This window comes from Copadichromis virginalis, linkage group LG23 (genome assembly GCF_057382275.1).
Source record: "Copadichromis virginalis isolate Kocher_CV1m ecotype Utaka linkage group LG23, C_Virginalis_male_GT1.1, whole genome shotgun sequence".
Taxonomy (NCBI): domain Eukaryota; kingdom Metazoa; phylum Chordata; class Actinopteri; order Cichliformes; family Cichlidae; genus Copadichromis; species Copadichromis virginalis.
The window spans coordinates 51,095,532-51,116,075 of NC_140639.1; the positions used below are offsets into that span (position 1 = coordinate 51,095,532).

General features: G+C 39.9%; 1 protein-coding gene and 2 pseudogenes across 2 annotated transcripts; all 3 read left to right on the forward strand.

Moving 5' to 3' along the window:
• The first annotated feature begins 2,240 nt into the window (after window positions 1-2,240).
• LOC146682196 (uncharacterized) lies at window positions 2,241-3,160 on the forward strand (annotated as a pseudogene).
• Window positions 3,161-10,480: 7,320 nt separating this feature from the next.
• LOC146682197 (uncharacterized) lies at window positions 10,481-12,266 on the forward strand (annotated as a pseudogene). Its single transcript, XR_014918075.1, has 6 exons — window positions 10,481-10,650; window positions 10,732-10,799; window positions 10,898-11,040; window positions 11,600-11,658; window positions 11,735-11,821; window positions 11,926-12,266. The product of XR_014918075.1 is annotated as an uncharacterized LOC146682197 (transcript).
• A 1,406-nt stretch (window positions 12,267-13,672) lies between these two features.
• On the forward strand, window positions 13,673-19,418 carry LOC146682198 (uncharacterized). The gene is made up of 6 exons (XM_085448285.1): window positions 13,673-14,126; window positions 16,274-16,766; window positions 17,025-17,274; window positions 17,600-17,849; window positions 17,939-18,506; window positions 18,697-19,418. Exons 2-6 carry the CDS (start codon window positions 16,300-16,302, stop codon window positions 19,103-19,105), a joined length of 1,944 nt encoding a protein of 647 aa, XP_085304411.1. The 5' UTR covers window positions 13,673-14,126; window positions 16,274-16,299; the 3' UTR covers window positions 19,106-19,418.
• The last annotated feature ends 1,126 nt before the right edge of the window (window positions 19,419-20,544 follow it).

Here is a 20,544-nt window from a genome sequence, read left to right on the forward strand (position 1 = left end):
TGCACAGAGATAAGTAACAAGCAGGTCGCTGTCTGAAGCACTGAAGTTCACTGACCTCACAACACATCAACAGACAGACTAACCCTGGACAAACTGTCAGTCTATCCATGGTGAATATATAAAGACAGACAACCATTTGCACTAATATTCACACCCATGGTCAATCTAGACTCAGGAGTTGGACTAAGTGGACTGTGGGAGAAACCAGAGTTTGCAAAGAGAACATTGAACCAAGGATTTTCTTGCTGTGAGGGACAGTGCTAACCAGTGCAGTAATTTCCTGAAATACTTGACTGAAAGTGAGCGATGAACTCCATGAAAAGGCTTTGCAGTTCATGTGCCAGGTAAAAGTGGCACAGCAGGTTCAGTGATTAAACTGCTTTACAAGAGTCTTATAGCCTGGAAAATGATCTATCCGATTTGAATATTGAAAACTGTCGTAAAATATTGTTCAGACAGAGATAAGTAGCAGACAGCTCCTTGGTAAGATACTCAAGTTCACTGAACCAACAACACATCAGCAGAATTTATGTGACACAATGTTTAAACATGTAAAAAAAAAAGTGCTGTTTCGGCATGATCATTAACAGAGAAGACATCTTCAGACCTCACATATTGTCCAGGAGTGTAGTGACGTTAATGATCAATGAATGACCATAAAAAACTACATCTCTAAAAAGAACAGAAGAGTTTGATGAAATTAAATTCAAATGTATTTTAAATTATCTAACAAAGATACACTACCTTTTCAAAAGAATTTACTCACCAATTCAAATCACTGAATTCAGGTTATGCAATCACTTTCATCGCCAAGTCTAGAAGCAGTCTGCACACCTGCTTCTACAAACATTTGTGAAAGAATGGGTCACGTTCAGGTGCTAAATGAATTTCAGTGATGTACTGTGAAAGGATGTCACCTGTTCAACAAGTCCAGTTATAGTTCCAACTGCCAATCTGATGTATGAGTCTGGGTTTGGTGGTTGCCAGGAGAACAGTATTTATCTGGCTGCAGTGTGCCAAGTGTAAAGTTTGGTGGAGGGAGGATCATGGTGTGTGGTTGTTTTCAGGAATTGGGCTTGGCCTCTTAGGCTACGTTCACACTGCAGGTCTTAATGCTCAATTCCGATTTTTTTGATCAAATCCGATGTTTTTGTCTGCTCGTTCACACTACAAATAAAATGCGACAGCAAACGCGCTCTAGTGTGAACGCTCAAAGCGCCCGCATGCGCAAAAGAAGACGTCACACACAACGCGCTCTGTTTAGACCCAGAGCAACAGTATTGTTTGACTGATGGCCTTAATATAAAAACTTGTTTCGGACTTTACGTTTCCCAATTTTGCTTTAAGTTATTTTGTTATTTACAAATAACCTAATAATGATCCTTGTTGGAGCTATTTGTTCTTTAAATTGGTTAAAGTTTGTTGTTAGTTTACTTATATTTTGGGGTTTATTTGTCGGTTAATATTTTGTTTTAAATGATTTGTTTGTTGTTATTTTGTTAAATTAGTTAGTAAGAGCTGTAGGGCCATTTTGTTTCTATAAATAAAGAGACTGGTATAGGACCAGCATGCATTGGGGTGGGCCTATGGTTTTTTACCAGAGCAGGAGAAGCAGCAGGAAGGATCTTGTTATTGCTTGCCAAGATGGATAAATAAACCAAAACTCTCAACTAAAATATTTGGACAATGGACTTCTTTTGCCTGCGTACGAAATATTACCTCAGTGCAGCAGTGGCTTGTGGACTTTAAGTTGTGGGACGTTTGATCTTACAAAAGTAAAGGAATTGCCACTACATAAAGTAAAAAACCATCCCGTGGACAAAGGAATAATCCTTCATTAATGGATATAAGGATTTCAAGGATCACCGTCGAACTCGAATAAAAGGTATTGGATCGTCTGGTGAGTAATCCAGACGGATTTGATGTTGAGGCCTGGATCAACATGTCACTCGTTCGTCAAAGCTGGTGAGTGATAATATTGTTTAAGCCGTAAAGGAAAACGGTGAAGCTATTGGAGTTTAAAGACATAATTTCACTACAAAGACTGATGAACTGAGTTTTGATGTACTAAATTGGTGCAAAATTGGATCGCTAATTGAAACATGCCAACGCCCTCTGTGGAAATGTTTGTTCGCTGCAAAAGGCAGGTAAATGGATGTCATGTTTGTACTTTAGGCTATGGATTCTCAGTGTGCTGTACATCTTTATGAAGTTTGAAATAATCCAAGAGGACAATAAAAATGTCGGATATTAAGAGTAAACGAGAGGATGACACTGCGTTAAATTTACGCCAAAAGGTTTGGATTTGTATATAAAGACATGCCAAGAAAAGCGCAGTTCAATGTGTAAGCAAGCATCTAAGTACATGGGGAAAACTTCCGCTTTAATGACCTCATATGAGAACGTTAAGGAAGTGTCTTCTGAATTTGGGAAGTTTATTAAATGCTATCAAGATGCAAACGCTTTGCAAGAATCCTTTTTAAGTTTGCCACTGCCAGAAGATGAAGTGAAAAGGCAAAATGCACATTTTCAGTCGAAGATGACAGCATTCTCTGTTTTTATGGACAAAATAAAGGTTTGGTTGCAGGAGGCGGGCGAGCCGTACACTGAACAAAGCAATATTGTTCGTAATGATAAAGTTGTTGAAAGTTTGGATGAAATAAAACCTGAAGACAGTGTCTCTAATATCTCAAGTGTAAAACCACCTTCAAAAACATTGTCACAGCAAAGTCGAATTTCATCAACATCTTCCGCATGCATTAAAGCTGCGGCTGACAAGGCAGCGCTCATGGAGCGACTCGCTGCATTAAAGAAAAAACATTCTATCGAAGCGCAAGAGGAAAAACTGAGAAAAGAAAAGGAGAGATTATCCTTGGAAACAGAGCTGGCAGCCACTAATGCAAAGCTTCGTGTCTTAAAAATAAATTCAGTTTGTAGCTCTGAGCATTCTGATGGAATGAACTCTTATTTTGAAAGAGGGCACGTACAAGAAGCGCCTAGTTTAACTCCTTGTGCCGATACATTTGTTCCAACATCAAGAGATTACTCTGGTATAAATTCTGCATCTGAATCACAAGTAATCGTACCTAGACAAAGTCAAACCCAACATCAGGTTGATGATTCAGCTCAAGTGTTGAGACATCAGATCTTTTATCCTTGATATATTCTTGAGGTGATAGTAAGCTGACTTTGTTATTGTCTTAATGTGTTTTTCTAAGTTTAGGTCTGCATCCATCACTACACCCAAATTTCTCGCCTGGTTTGTGGTTTTTAGGTGTATAGATTGAAGTTCTCTGGTGACCTGTAATCGTTTTTCTTTGGCGCCAAAGACTATTACCTCAGTTTTGTTTTTGTTTAGCTGGAGAAAATTGTGGCACAACCAGTCATTAATTTCCTCAATGCATTTACCAAGACCCTGTACAGGGCCTCGGTCTCCTGGTGACATTGTGATATATATTTGTGTGTCATCTGCATAGCTGTGATAGTTTATTTTGTTGTTGTTTATAATCTGTGCCAGTGGGAGCATGGAGGATTTAAGCTTTCAAAATGGATCAGCAACAGTCGCACAGTGCTCATGTCAATCCCAGAGGAAAGAAGAGCAAAGGAAATTAAGGATCTGGATTTGGACACAGATCAACTTCCAGTTGAGAGAGCACTGGGTTTACAGTGGTGCATAGTAACAGACAAGTTCCAGTTCAGAACCTCCCTGCAGGACCGTCCAACAACCAGAAGGGGCATTTTGTCTGTGGTCAGCTCACTGTATGATCCTTTGGGAATCTTGTCTCCCTTCAGTATGCCAGCTAAACTGTTGCTACAAGAGCTTTGCCGACAAAATTTGAAGTGGGATGAAGTTATTCCCCACTCTCTTTCCCAGCGGTGGCGTGATTGGCTGGAGGATCTCCAGCTGATTTCAAAGTTCAAAGTGGAACGTTGCATTAAACCAAATTGCTTTGGAAGACCAGATGGGGCACAACTTCATCATTTTTCTGATGCAAGTCAAGATGGGTATGGAATGGTGTCATATTTAAAGTTGGAAAAGAATAACGTCACGCATGTTGCTTTTATCCTGGGAAAGGCTAGAGTTGCTCCTCTCAAGCAAACTACAATTCCCAGGTTGGAATTGACGGCTGCAGTTCTTGCAGTTCGGGGGGACAGGCTTCTGCAAAAGGAGCTGCAGGTCAGGTTGGAAAAATCAGTTTTTTGGACTGATAGTACAACAGTACTGAAATACATCTCCAATGAAACCAGAAGCTTCAATACTTTTGTTGCAAACAGAATTGCTGTCATTCAAGAAGCAACAGATGTGAAGCAGTGGAGATACGTTTCTTCTAAGGAGAATCCTGCAGATGACGCATCCAGAGGCATGAGAGCTGGGGATTTCCTCAAATGTAGGAGATGGATAAAAGGGCCAGAATTTCTCTATAAGTCAGAAAAGGAATGGCCTAAACTGGATGTGGAGTACAGTGTAATTTCTGCAGATGACCCAGAGCTCAAAAGGGACCTGACAATGAATGCCATTGTGAGGGAATTACAAAATCCTACCAGCTATTTTATCCTCTACTTCTCGTCTTGGGCAACACTTAAAATCTCTGTAGCCTGGCTTTTAAAGATGAAAGAGGTCTTGGTGTTGTTGGCACAGAAGAGGAAAGAGTTGCTTGCTGCAGGTTTGAATAAGAATGATCCGGAAGGTCAGAAAGAAATGGATGATGAAGGACTCCAAACAGTTTTCTGTGAGGTTGAAGCTATAATGAACGACAGACCCATTACTAAAGTTTCAGATGTCTCAAATGATCTTGAAGCACTGACACCCAATCACTTGTTGTTGCTGAAAAATAAACCAGTTTTTCCACCAGGACTGTTTCATCCAAGTGATTTGCATGTCAGGAAAAGGTGGAAACAGGTACAGTACATGGCAGAGTTGTTCTGGAAGAGATGGCTTTCTGAGTACCTACCTTTGATGCAAGAAAGACAAAAATGGATGAGGACTAAAAGATGTCTTATACCTGGAGATGTTGTTTTAATTGCAGACGCTACAGCTCCAAGAGGATCATGGATGATGGCGAAAGTCTTAAATGTAAACCAGGATGCAAAAGGCTTGGTGCGTTCTGTGAGACTACAAACAAGGACCAGTGTTTTGGAAAGGCCAGTGACGAAACTTATTTTGCTACTGGAAGCCTCATCGTGAAGAAAATCCTCAATGAAAATTAAGGATTTGTTTAAGGGAATAGCTCCTCCTTTTGGGACTTTAAAGTAATTGTGATTGTATGCACAATTAGGGGCCGGAGTGTTGGAGCTATTTGTTCTTTAAATTAGTTAAAGTTTGTTGTTAGTTTACTTATATTTTGGGGTTTATTTGTCGGTTAATATTTTGTTTTAAATGATTTGTTTGTTGTTATTTTGTTAAATTAGTTAGTAAGAGCTGTAGGGCCATTTTGTTTCTATAAATAAAGAGACTGGTATAGGACCAGCATGCATTGGGGTGGGCCTATGGTTTTTTACCAGAGCAGGAGAAGCAGCAGGAAGGATCTTGTTATTGCTTGCCAAGATGGATAAATAAACCAAAACTCTCAACTAAAATGTTTGGACAATGGACTTCTTTTGCCTGCGTACGAAATATTACCTCAGTGCAGCAGTGGCTTGTGGACTTTAAGTTGTGGGACGTTTGATCTTACAAAAGTAAAGGAATTGCCACTACAATCCTTATTGCTGTTTTAGAGAGGAGCGGTGCTTCGAAGGATAGTTGCAGATTTCTGTCAGAATCTGCAGATTATACAGTACAAATAAAATGTTCACGTTTTCTCCATCGTTGTCTTCCCAACAGTTTCACTGGATGGCCAGTAAGCGTTCGCGATGTCTTCTCCGGCGCTGACAATTGGCGTCTGTCTTGTGTCAGTGATGTAAAAGACGGATTTAGTGCGACATGACCGTCAAACAGCAGTCGCTTTCTGAAACATCAGATATGTATCGGATTCAGTACCACATACGAAAGTGACCCAGCTCGGATTTGAAAATATCGGATTTGTGCCGTTCACACTGTCACACCATGATCGGATAGATGGGTCGCATAGGGTCAAAAAAGTCGGATTTGATGCGCTTTCGCCTGCAGTGTGAACGTAGCCTTAGTTCTAGTGAAAGGAAGTCTTAATGCTTCAGCAAACCAAGACATTTTGGATAATTTCAGTTTGAGGATGGCCCTTTCCTGTTCCAACATGACTCCACACCAGTGCACAAAGTAAGATCTATAAAGACATGGATGAGCGAGTTTGGTGTGGAAGACTTGACTGGCCTTCACAGAGGCGAGCCAAATCTTCTCGTCCAACGTCAGTGTCTGTCCACACAAATGCACTTCTGGAAGAAAGGTCAAAAATACCCATAAACAAAAGGCAAAGAGTTGGCCGGCATCATGTTAAACCCTGTGGTTACGAATGAATGTCACTCATGTTCATCCCTGTAGCTTATAATTAAAATTGTGTGTGTGTGTGTGTGGGGGGGGCAGTTTCTTAACAAAAGCATTTCTGCTCTGAACTGGAAGAAAAAACCCTGAGTAGAAGCTCACATCAAGACAATAGCTCGGTTCACAGTAGCATCGCTCAGCTAACATGCTAACAGCACATTTGAGTTACTCACCCCCTCCCTTGCTGTGCTGAATCATAGCATAAGCGAATCACTCAGGACTCTCTAACCCCCTCCCTCCTGGCTCACAGCTCAAACGAGTTGAACGAATCACTCACTCACTCACCCCCTCCCTTCCTGTTACGAATCACTCACTCACCCCCTCCCTCCTGGCTCACAGCTTCTTCTTCTTCTTGGTTGGCAACCAATGTTAAGGCGCATTACCGCCCCCTGGCTCACAGCTCAGTGGACATTAAGATGAGAAAATATTATATTTAACACAATTAAGGAAAATACCAATAAAATAAAAATAAATAAATGTTCCCTTTAGAATTTTTTTTGCTCTTTTTTGCTCTAAAGAAAATAGTTGTTTTCTTTTACAATCATACATCATGTCATACAGTGAAAGAAAGTGGTTGAATTTTTACTCTTTTATCTATGTCTTCTTCAACAGAACAACTAAAAAAGTGTTATCTGACCTCGCCTGAAGCAACAAGTCAAATCATCATCATCATCATCATCATCATCATCATCATCATCATCAACTTTATTTATAAAGCACTTTAAAACAACCACAGCTGACACAAAGTGCTGTACATTGGAACTGTAAAATAAAATTACATGAGATATAAATAAAAAACAAATAAAAGAAGAGTGAAATCATTAATTAAATAACTACTGCATTAAAAAAGAAACTAAGTCTCACTGAGGTTAAAAGCCAAGGAATAAAAGTGGGTTTTAAGACGTGATTTAAAAGTGGACAGTGAAGGGGCCTCTCTAACATGCATGGGCAAATTATTCCATAATTTTGGAGCCACAATAGAGAAGGCCCTGTCCCCTCTGAGCTTCCTCCTGGATCTCGGTACCTCCAGGAGCAGCTGGTCAGCTGACCTGAGAGACCGACAGGGTATGTGGGGATGAAGAAGCTCAGAGAGGTAAGGTGGGGCAAGACTGTGTAGGCATTTAAAAACAAACATAAGAATTTTAAAATTAACTCTAAAAGACACAGGCAGCCAGTGCAGAGAGGCCAGCACAGGGGTTATATGCTCTCTTTTTCGAGTTCCTGTTAGGAGTCGTGCAGCCGCATTTTGAACCAGCTGCAGACGTGAGAGCAATAACTGACTGACCCCCACATAAAGTGAGTTACAGTAGTCCAGGCGGGAAGAAATAAAAGCATGGATCACTGTTTCAAGGTGCTGCCTCGAAAGAAAAGATTTTAGTCTTGCCAGTCGCCTTAAATGATAAAAACTGGACTTCACCACTGCTCTGATTTGGTTGTCCAATTTAAAATCACTGTCCAACTTAAAACCAAGGTCAGTAACAACAGATTTAAAATAGACTTCCAGGGATCCTAAAACAACAGAGGAGGACTCACAGGGACCACTGGGTCCAAACACCAACACTTCTGTTTTCTTTTTATTAAAATTTAAAAAGTTTCGAGCCAACCAAGCTTTAATGTCATCTAGACATGTCAAGAGAGGTTTTATGGAGATGGCATCCTTGCGTTTTAGTGTCAAATAAATTTGGCAGTCATCGGCATAACAGTGAAATGAGATCCCATGCCTTCTAAGGATAGAACCCAGAGGCAGTAGATACAGAGAAAAGAGCAGTGGCCCTAAAATTGAGCCCTGTGGGACACCACATGACAGAGGAGCAGAAGACGATTCGTAACCGAGAAGGCTGACAGAGAAAGTTCTATCTGACAAATAAGACCTAAACCAATTGAGTGCAGTGCCACCAATACCCACTACATCATGTAATCGAGAAATTAAAATATTGTGGTCTACTGTGTCAAAGGCAGCAGTTAGGTCAAGCAAGACAAGAACAACATGGTTACCAGAATCACATGCCAGAAGGATGTCATTAAAAACCCTTAGTAATGCAGATTCTGTGCTGTGAAGGGTTTTAAAACCTGACTGAAAAACCTCAAAGATTCCATTTTCATCTAGAAAATCTTTCAGTTGACTAAAAACAATTTTCTCTAAAACCTTGGAGACTAAAGGCAGCTTGGAAATAGGCCTATAGTTCGCTAAAACTGTGTGATCAAGGCCAGGTTTCTTAAGCAGTGGCTGTACTACTGCATGTTTGAAATTTGCAGGAACCAGCCATGCTAGCAGCCTCAGAGAACAACACCAAGGAGGAGGCCTCATCTAAAGTATAGCTGTTGTATGAAGGCTTGTGTGTTCTCTCACCACAAATTATTTAAATATTAAATACTAAAAATGACAACTTTGTTTGCTCAAAAGCTCCCAGTCAAAGTGGATGCTGTATAACAGAGTTACAATCTGAACAGTTCATCTTATGTGGATGCAAAATGCCCTGCTGCTTATTCAAAAAAAAGTTTAAGTTGGCTGGAAGATAACTTCTCTCATCTGAACTGACAGCAGCATAGTGATGAGAAACTATCGGTTGATGTCAGCAGACAAAAGAAAAACATCACCAAGAAAACGGCGTGAGTTCGATCAAATAATTTAAAAAGTGAAACTGAAGATACAGATTACAGGAAGCAGAATATTACCAGGAAAAGTATTTACTGGTATGTGCGAGTTATAGAAAAAAGGATTTTAACAGTATTTGACATGATAATTTAAATGGCATCCTCCAGAATTTATCCAAAAGTTTTTCACTTGGAAAGTTGTGACACCGTTAATCTAATGTAAATGCAATTCAAAGCTGAAAGTCAAGTTTAGATTATCCAATATACACAACCGCCTGGGGTAACCATGCTGTACAGAATGTAACAAATACTTAAAAGTAATCAGTTTCACTAATCTAAAATGACAGGCATCTTTGTGAGGATGAAAAGGTCACAACAGCCACATATGCAAGTATAGAAAGAAAGAAGAAAGAAAGAAAAGAAAGTTTGAACACAATAAAGAATATCTTTGTGATTTTGTCGTTATTTTTGCTTCTGCACTTAAATGTATTATGATATTAAATGTGTTTTCCAGTGGTGATAATGCTACATCTATAATGCTTTACAGCTTATTCAAAAAGATTTTGACGACACAAACATGACTGCTTGGGTATGAATGAAGTAATTATGAGCACTAGGTTGTAACAGTTGAGAGATAAGTAACAGACAGCTCTGCTCTGTGAATTATTCAAAGTCACTGAGTCAATGCCACATCTGCATCTCACATACGACTTGTTGTACATTGTGTTTTAAAGTGTAAAACACCACCTGAAATGGTTAGAGAACAGCTTGTTGTTGGATGTGATCATGAACACATGATCTTTTTTTTATCCATTGTGCTTCAGACAGTTACATAATACACAACATTTTCTCTAATTTGCAACAATGGACTTCGTTTAAACTGACATAAAAATGCTGAAATAAATGTGCCTTTAAACTGGCAGGTGCACAAAAACATGTTAAAGGAAACTCTATAATGATACTTATAATCTTCATGCGGCAATAAAAACATGACACTAGCATGTGTAAAAGGACAAACAGCGCCCTCTGCAGCTTGTAGAAGGAAGTGCCCAAGCGGTCTCCCATCCAAGTAGAAAGAGATTTTCATATCGGGAGTGTTCAGCATGCATGAGGCATGTCAGTCATCACTATAAGAACCACGGAGTGTTTTATGTCCATAGAAATACATGACGTAACTCTGAATACAAACACACAACAACAACAACAATAATAATAATAAAAAGAAGAAGAACAAGACTGTATAGCAGGGCTCTTATCCAGGAAGGGAGATCAACAAACTCAAAAGAAACTCCGAATTGATAAACGCTGAGCGTCCAGAACAGCTGATCAGAGTTAGTTTAATCAACTCTGAGTATGCCCACCCTGAGGTAAGCACGTGCGTGATACCATTTTTTTTAACCCAATCCAAAATCCAAAAGCCTATGATTCACCATGGAAACCGGGCAGAGAAAACGCTCGGCTTACTTCACCCCACTTGAAATAGATATTCTGCTGAGTGTATATGGAGAGTACGAACACATTTTTAGCAAGAAAGGCAACACGGCTGCAGCAGCAAAGGAGAGAGAACTGGCGTGGGAGAGAATTGCAGCGCGTGTAAATGCGTGAGTTGAAACGGTAAATACTAGTCAATACAATCCTGAGATGCATTTACAGGCGAATTTTTACTCATAATTTTAATTAAGGTGCAATACGGGAACAAAAAGGACTTGGCAGCAGCTGAAAATGAAATATAAAAACATAGTTCAAACAGGTAAGGCCCACTTTTTCTTTTGTATATGAGTCCATAAATGTTTTTTTAAACCCACAGGCCTAATATCCTGCTCAGATTAACATATGGCTTCAATTTAGCTAACAGAAAGAAGGCAGAGGCTCGCAAAGTGGTTGAAGGGGCACCTCCATCCATGCTGACGGAGGCAGAACAGTTTTCCAAGAGTAAGGATGCCCGGTGGCTGAGCCCGTCACCCCACAGAGCGCAAGTGTCTGCATAAAATGTAATTATTTATAGCACACACATACATGAAATTTGAATATGTGGGATGAAATTCTCATTTCCTTCCTTTTTATAAACATAACCAAGTAAATTTTAGTGCCAACAGTTTAAGTGTTAAAGTGAATGAAAATTTAATGAATCACTGAGTGAAGTAAAAGGCAAAGCATAAAGGTTCAAATGCAACAAACAAACCAAAAATCGAATTCATTTATATCTCTTTAAAAAATAACTAAAAAGAAGCAATACTTCAGGAACCATCACACCCAGACTCTTTGGCCACGTCTGACCAAAGTACATAGTGAGTTATACTACAAATTACAATTCACAAGTGTTTGAAATGGGATCATTTCTGTCTGCATTGTCTCAACTAAAGGTTCAGTACATTTGGTGAAACAGTAGCTAAATTTCTTCATCAGCAGTGCAGTACTGATCCTTGTTACTAGTATTAGCTTGGACATGCATTTTCCATAATGTCTTTATTACTTAGGAATGCTGTTCCCTGCTGACTTATTCATAATGCCATCATGTGCTATAACACATCTGCATATTTATTTCAACAGTTGCTGATGGCCTTGATGAGACTCCTACTTCAGCAGAAGCATTTCCATCCCTTCCATCTGTAAGTAGGTGACTGAGTGCTCCTGAGATATTTCTAAAGAAAGGTTTCTAAAACAGAATGTTGCTCTTCACCACAGGAAGCAGACGAAGATGACGATAAGGATACATTATCTGCTGAGATAGAACCAGATAGACCTAGTGAGGTACACACCATGACAGTAGAGGTATGTTTTAGTCGTGTGTTCTTGTATTTGAAATGTGCAGTGAAGTGATGACGATGACTGGAAAACAACCTTCATATTCATGTTTTTATCTTTTAAATTAACAGAGCAAGGCCGAACATTATCAAGAGGAAGCTCCATCAACTACCCCAGCACATATTAACACAGTGAGACGTTCAATGCCATTCTGCATTTTCATAGCTTTATTTAAACTGCACCATGCATACATTTCAAGCCATTCTTACATTTTACAGTTACCAGTTAAAGAAATTTACAAAATGCACCTCATCCAAACAATGACAAAAACTGACAAAGAAATCACATACTTGGATCGTCAGATTAGAAAGACAGATCTGGAAATTGAATTACTGGAGCACCAGCTAGAGGTGGGTAACATGTTACAGGTGGTTACTCTCAGATAAATCCACAAATGATAATGGCTGGTTTTGTATTTGTAGGAAATAAAGAAGAACAAATAAAATGTTGAATAAAGAGTCCTGATTTATCCTCTGGGGGTGGGGTAAACTAATCTGAAAAGCGATTTTAGCAAATGGTTTCTCTGACAGCTCTTGCATCATGAACATTTTCAGGGTGAACAGGATCCTCTTCCCCAGGTTCATCCAGTCATATGGCAGGGTGCTGCTAAGAGAGGCAATATTATGGAGAACAACACATGCCACAATGATGTCGCATGTTCTCTCTGATGATACCTTGAGTCTATGCAGGCACTGGAACCAGGATTTGAATATTCCTAGAGTCATGTCCACCCAGAGATGGGGAAGTTTAATTACAGCAGCTACAATCCCAAGTATAATCATGAAGTATAACTGAAGGATTTGTACATCAGTCACCTGCTGTGCTACAGAATTCCTCTTTAATACTCCTTCTTACCTTACGAGATTTCTTATTTGGAATACTACAAAATTTTGTAGCTCATGTGTAAGAGAAAAGTAAATCTTTCTAACTGGTGCATAGTTTGTGTCATAAAGGAAACCCCTGATGGTGACAAAGCAAATTGCCACACAAAGAGGTTAGTCTGATGTGAAAAGCACGACCTCGCTGTGTTATATTTGATATGTATAGGGTTGGAGCAAAATGTTCGTAATGGAGACATTCAACGAGATGCTCATCTGGGAATGAAAAAAACTTCTAATCAGGGTGTCACGCACAGAGATCTGAAAGATCTTCCGGGGATGGTGACACTATATAGGCAGCGATTTTATACCTGTTAATCTCTAAGATAGATCTTAATCTGCTCTGGTGCAGGTTTGGTTCAAGGCAGGCATGTGCAATAGTGCAACTTCTGGTACTGATCGGATGCTAAGTAATTACATGGCCGGTACCAATACCGATATTTTGATCTTACAAAGGCAGCTTATGTCTGGGTGAGCAGTGCGTCATGACTTATGAGATTAATCATCAAGTTACAAATTCTTAACACATTTTAATGAGCACCAAATCACTGTTAACACAACAAAACACACCTCAGGTTTTCAGGTTTTTTTGAAACTGGGGTTTTTGGAGACCTGAAATGTAAACATACCTGTCTCTTAAGGAGTTTGTGTTAACTTCCATTGTTTAAAAGCGAGGCTATAAATAAAATAGATGTGACAGTCAGTGCAAAAAAGTTCTGACATTTTTCACAGTACAGCTACAGTGGGCTACATACTGGACATAGAGGACTGAAACAAAATATCAGCCCTGTTATGCTAGTATCGACCCAATACGTGTTGGTATGGATACAATAGACTTTGTTTTAACTGAAATAAGCAGTATTTGTTTTGATCTGCTCACCTCTGATTCACAGCATAAGTTACCATGGGGATTTAGTCCTGTGAGAAGTGAACCCCCTTCATAGTATAGGTAACCCTGAAGTTACCTACATAAGACAAAATCCTGCTTTGTAGTTTAAGCTTCTGCTCCGGTATCAGGTTATATTTGTTTCGATCTGCTCGCCTCTAATTCACAGCATAGCTTACCATGGTGATTAAGCCAGGTAAAACTTTCATACTACTGAAAGCTCAGATTTAAAGCTCAATACAGCCAAGCTGACTTTGCTCTGTACTTCAACGCATCTGTCCAGTTTTTTTTCTTTTCTTTTCCATCATGGACTGTATGGTTTCATACAGTTGTGTTTTTCACGAGAGACCCCTGAAGGCCACACTGATTGGAATCTCGGAGCAGCTGAGAGACAAACACACTGAGCCCGGAGAGCGACGGGAAATGGTTTTGGAAACAGCGGCGTGTTGTGAAAGCAGCCGGGAAAGCGCGTACCTGCAGGTGTTATACTTATAGCTGCCTGCCACAGGTAAGTTTCACTCCGCCACAGTGGTAACTCTGCTAGCTGATGGGAAGAAGCTGTTAACTCCCAAGTGAGACCCTAAACTGTACTATTCACAAATGTGTAGTTTTATTTTAGTACATTTAAAAAGTTGTTTTACCTCGAAAATCTGTAATTTGTCACATTTCTTGTACGCAAACGGTTTTACTCCACAAATGAGCTGAACAGTCATGTTTTCAGCAGTCTAAGTAGTTTGCCCTCGGGTTATTCTTCTGTTTTTTCGTTTACATAAAGCACTGAGTGGTTTTTCTCCCCCTGAGCCTTACTTTCTGTGGAGAACTTGGCATGCCACAAGAAACAGGCAAATTAGTTAACGGTGTCCAGAAATCTTTTTATTACTTTTCTGTGTCAGTTGTTATTTGCTTGTTTCCAGGGTAGAGTCATCAATATATTTTTGCTTTGCTTTGTGTTACGAAATGGACATTCCTGCTGCTTTGCTATCATCTTAGCTAACTGACCTTCGTCATAGAGGCTATAAAATGGAGAGAATGGAACGAATCGCTCTTTGGGTGTAGGACCTTGTTGCATTGACCGTCTGCTGACATTTGGCCATGAACCTAAGAGCCTCACTGCTGCTATTACCCCCACCCTCTGATGAACCCCACGCACCCTATGCATTGCTATAGCATGTTTCATTATTTGCAGGGTATTGTGAATGACTCTAGTATGTGTGCTTTGAACTCCACTATCATATTAGACATTCTTTAAATCCATAGGGAGCAATCCATTCTAATATTGAACTGCTGAAAGCTTGCATCATAAAGAGACCTTAGTTTAAGAGGCAGTTCTTGGAGCAGCTTGAGCTGAATTCAGTAGGTTGTAATACCTTGTGCAGTTGTGATAATGCTCAAAATGATTTATGAAGGAAAATCTCATCATCTAGTGTCTGTTGTTTGTTTTGATAGTCTTCAGTAGTGATCTGGTCCCTGTACTAAAGACTGAGTTCATCATACCCAGGGTGCCATTCTGTTATCTGGCTTCTCTTTAGTGTAACATCAACAATCAGCGGGAACAGGCACACAGTGCTGGTTATCAGATTGCTAAGTTAACCCAATCACAAAAATGAAGTTTACTGGCAGCAGAATTGACGATAAAATTATGCTATAGTAAAGATATGAAACTGTTACGCCCAATACAGACCGAAAATAACACTGCTGCTGCAGACACACCAGCTGAGTGAGAGAAAAAGCAGTTTACAGTAGTTTAGTATTAAAAGAAACCAGAATAAACACGTAGGCTTAGTCTGCATTCAAAGGCATTTTTAAATCTGCTTGGAAGACCCACTTTTTCTGTGTGGCGTTTGACCAAGTGTGAAATTTTATTGTTTTATTTTATTGTGTCAATCCATGTTTTTGTGTCTTGCACTTTAAAAAAAAATAAAAAAATTCTTATATATAATTGTAACTGTTTGGTGCTTTATAAATAAAACCTGGCTCAGCTTTGTATCTTTAGTTCATCTATCCACCAGATTTCTGTGGTCACAGGAAAGATAACTTCACCAGCTCAAAGTTCAAACTCATAATCTGATTACAGAATGCCTGCACGTTGTTAACGTAGGAAACATCGGAACTTTTGTGATTCTGTTTACTCTTAATTTCTTAGTTTTGATTCCCCTTCTGTGATTTGCTTTGCTTTTGCACACATTTTTTTTTTCATAATTTCCCAGGTTTTTGCCAACAATAATGCTCAAAAGTCACACAGTTTAAAACAAAACAACTGTCTGGTTCACAACAAACAACTATTCAGACTGGTACTCTGCTGGGCCCCAGCAATTAGAAACTGAACAAAACACTTCAGTGTGTGGAGGATGTTTGTGTCGTTGGAGAAACTGTAAAATCTGATTTATTTTTATTCACACCTGTGAGATACATTATCAAACTTAAACTCTAAACAGGGACAAAGATACAGTGACTTGTGTTGATCAGATTTAAATTCAAACTACAATATTGTCATAAATCATAAAGTAAATGTTCACCATTCTAGAAGCAATAAATAAAATGAGCCACAACTCACTGAGTTGTTTTTGTTATTTTTAAATTAAGTATTAATAATATTGTTGGTAGAGCCTCTGTCATCTCATTAACTCCACTTTTACTCTCCCTCTCTGCATGCAGCAGGTTTAAAGGTTGTCCTGAATGAAATGGCAGAAGGGTACGACTGGTTCACCAACCAAAGAAAATCTCCACCTGCTTCCTATTCCCCTCTTTCATGTCATGACAGCGGCTCCATCCAAAAATGTCTGCCAGTGAAAACTCTGCAGCCTTTCTCGAATGATGGTAAAATTGAGCATGACGAAGACTCTGGGGGCCGTCAGTTGAATGAGGGTCCTTCGCCTCATTTGTATGAGGAACTTTTCTGTGCCGGTCAAACTTCCATCCCTCTGGGCCATCTGGCCAGTGCCCTCATGACCTCGTCTGGGCTGAAGACTGATGTGGTGAAACAAGGTTACCTGGGGAAGCTGGAGCGGAACCACAAGAGATATTTTGTCCTCAGAGCAGGGAGTCACACTGGGCCGAGCCGACTCGAGTGGTACAAGAGCCAGGAGAAGTTCATGGCAAAGGAGAAGTCTTCTGGCAAAGCTGCGCTGTTTGGGTCGAGCAAACAAGGGTCTGTAAAAGTGACTTTATATGTGAAGCATATGATACAGCACCCTCAAATTGATGTTTTTAGTAGTTTCTTTATAAATCTCTAAATAATAATACAGTTAAAAATATTTCAACTATTAGCAGGTAGTCCTAAATTTAAAAAGTATGATACTCAAAACATGTGTCCAAAAATAGGTGTGTTTGTAGAGGGTTTATAGGATGTATGTCTTTCATTTTCATCTGAAGAAGCATTAAAATCTAACTGTATTTAATTCCCCAGAGTGATTTACTTGCGGTGCTGTCTTGGCGTGAGCCGGATTGCCAGTTCCCGGAAAGGCCACACTGTGGCGTTGTATCCCAAGGATCAGACCATGGTGCTGGTGATGGAGGACCAGAAGGAGCAGGAGGATTGGTATGTAGCCCTTAAGAAACTGATGGAGGAAGAGCAAAACGATGAAGAGTATGGCGAAGGGGCTGATGAAGATGATGATGGCTATTGCACTCTGCCCCCTGCTGCTTTCTTTAAAGAGGTTAGAGCACTTTTCGGTTGTAGTTAAGATCATAAGCAGTTGATTAAATATACTGAATTTAATAACATCTTGATCAAAGCGAGTAGCTTCCCTGATACTCAGAATCAATCAGAAATGGCAAATATGACAACCTTATTCTCAATAGGACACATTTATGCCACACAAGTGCTGTACCTCCTTCAAAAAGAAACCTAATCTAATGATTAAACATAAAAAAGGACTGTGCAGAATTCATATTTTCATCAGATGGCTGCTTTGACACCCTCAGTCAATTCAAAATAGTAATTAAAAAAACCTCCAACCTGTTTCTGTCACATTGTCTAAGGTTTGGCCCATTACGGTGAAGCCCAGAGGTCTGGGTAGTTCCAAGTCCCTCACTGGTGAGAATCGGCTCTGCCTCACAGCAACATCTCTGATCTTGGTGAGAGTGGGTGCAGGAAATGATTTGCCATCCGTCACGATACCTTTGTTGAGCGTTCGCCGCTTTGGCCACTTGGAGGGCTTGTTCTACTTGGAGCTTGGCAGGTCTGCACCAAATGGTCCTGGAGAGATTTGGATGGAAACAAATGACCAAGGTAATTAAACAAACAAAAAATGTTGTGCTGAGGCCTGACTGGACAAAAGTAAAGAGTGTGACTCATCCTGGTGTATATGTTCTTTACAGGAAACAGAATACTGGCCCAGCATATTCACGAGGCAGTTCGGGAGGCAGTTCGGGCACTAAGAGTTCTTCCAGAGTTGAGCTGCTCTCCAGTCTCCAGTCAGAGTCAGAATAAAGGCCTTCTGGCCTCAAAACGCTGCAGACCTAAATACAGAAACAGAATGGTGAATGTAAGACCACAGCGTCCCTTAGTCTTGTTCCCCAGAAGTCCTGACATACAGACTAGTCCTGCACAGTCTTGTGTAAAGCCCCTCGAACCAGACGAAACAAATCCTGAATCGTCTCCAAGCTCGAGCTTTAATTTCAGCCCTTGCAGATCTCAGAATAGGTCCATTTCTGAAACTTGGAGTGACATGGAAATGAAGATGGACCAATGTGATGCCGCAGCCTGTGAGATGCAGGAGTCCGTTGACGACAGGGAGGGACTGGGATACATGGTCATGTCCCCTCATGTTAGCCGCAGCTCATCTGTGTTATCTCATGATGACTATGTTACCATGGCAAGCCCACATAAAAATAGCCAGCCAGCTTACTCGTCATCCTCTGCTTCTCTGCAGACATCATTCATCAGGCAAGTCTTTTTCTTACCTATATTGGTACTAGCAGAATATATGATCTTGAAACAATGGCTGAAATACTTTTGACAGAGGGTACCGCAAATAAAAATGTCAGAATTGATCAACATGTTTTTTGTTTTGTTGTTTTGGTTCACCTTGGCTGCCAGTTGTGTAATTTCTAGAGTAAAACTTTTGTCGTTTTAGCTCCTCCTCTGACAGCAGCTCTCCCCTGGACCCGCCTCATCATCTGACCAATGAGCACAGTCGGCCACACTGGCTGATGACACCAGCCCAACAGTCAAAAATGGATGCTGACCAATCGCAGATGAGCATCAGTTGCTCCACCGAACCACAAGTTGATACAAAGCAGGAAGGCAGTAAAAGCTCAGCACAGACTGGAGTCACTTCTCCTTTAGGGGGCATTGATGGGTCCGACCTGAAAATTCCATTTGTCACATTTGGATCAGGCTGTAGTGGGCCGATCCAGGCTAGTTTCAACTTGGATACAGATCAGTCTAGTCAATTCCAAGCTGTACCAGGCCAGTCTAGTATTAGAAGATGCTGGCTGTCATTGCTTCTGCCTGCTTGCCTTCAAGCTGAGGACGCATCCTGAGTGTTTGTAATGATTTAATGTTTTGTTTGAATCTCAGTAGTGTAAAGAAAAGCTGATTATTTATAGGTCACTTTACAAATGAAAAACTTGAAAATTAAAAGAAATATTTCAGTGAGATTGTTGCTGACACTTGTTGCACTTGATCACTTGCAGTCGTTGCACATGAAAAGAGAAGCTGGGACTAACGTCTTTACACAGTTTAGTAATGAGTATACTTTTGAGAAAAATAAAGTTGTTGTTTTACAGTTTGTCTGTAAAAGCGCACAGTGTGCCTCTTTTTGTCAGTGGGTGTTGTTTTGGGGGGTTTCTTCTGCTTGGAGTCTTGTTGTTTCGTGGAGGAAAAAAATTGTTAAATAAAATGACATAAATTGAGTTTTTCTAAAAGTTTTTCTTCCCCTGTTTGGTAAAAAATTGTAAATGCCAGTTGATAAAATGCAAGTGATGCATTATATCTAATCCGTCTGTTAACACGTCACTAACTGTTCTCTAGCAAGACTTTAACACAACATATTAAAACTATATTTAAAACTGTAGGGAATTAAGTGTTGAGTGGCCGGTGACTGTTAAGCTTATTTCTAGCTTCAAAATAGATTTTTAATATGCTACCATGTCGATGGATTTGTGAACATGTATATCATATGCACAACTGTGTGTGGCCTATCTCCATTCAAATAAAGTGTAGTACTCTACAATACTCTAATTAAATTCAAATGTAGGAACATTTCCTATTCCTGTATCAATACAATGAGGACAATGACCTAACACTGTTGTATTGCAACATGCAGTAGTGTCCAAAAGCCACCCCCTTATTTCTTTATATTCTGCTAGGAAAATGGGTGCAATGAACCATTTGCAAGCATACATGGAAATACAGGATGTAACGCAAAAACAGTTGTAGTACTTTAATGCTCAGCACAGCCTGAAGTATTTTAGGCAGCTTTTAAGTAGTCTTCAGGAATAGAAGGACACTCAAAGCTCTTCTTTGGATGAGAAAAAATGATGCAACTGTAGCTGTAGTATTGATTCTGATATAGTGCAGGCCTGAGCCTGACTTGTAATGCACACTGGCAGAGCAGTTACTGCAAATAAATCCAGATGTGGCCACCAGGAACATCATGGAAGCCTTTTGTGCTTAAACATAAAAACCACGTCGTGGGGTATGAACCCAAAGAGAAGAAAAACAGGATGTCTGTGTTTGCAATTATACTGAAGAACAAGCTGTTTTCTAGTTTGGGAAATTGACTTCGGCTGTGATCTTGCAATACTGTCTGTGGCTTTTTCCTGTTGAAATATAATACACTGCTCTTCTTTATTCAAGTGGGTGTCAAATTCTTATTAAGCTGTAAAGCAGTGTCACTGCTGAGCGCTACTGCTGCTCATCCCTTTAAGTCTGTATACAAACAAAAGTCAATGACTGTAACTTTGTTATTATTGCATGC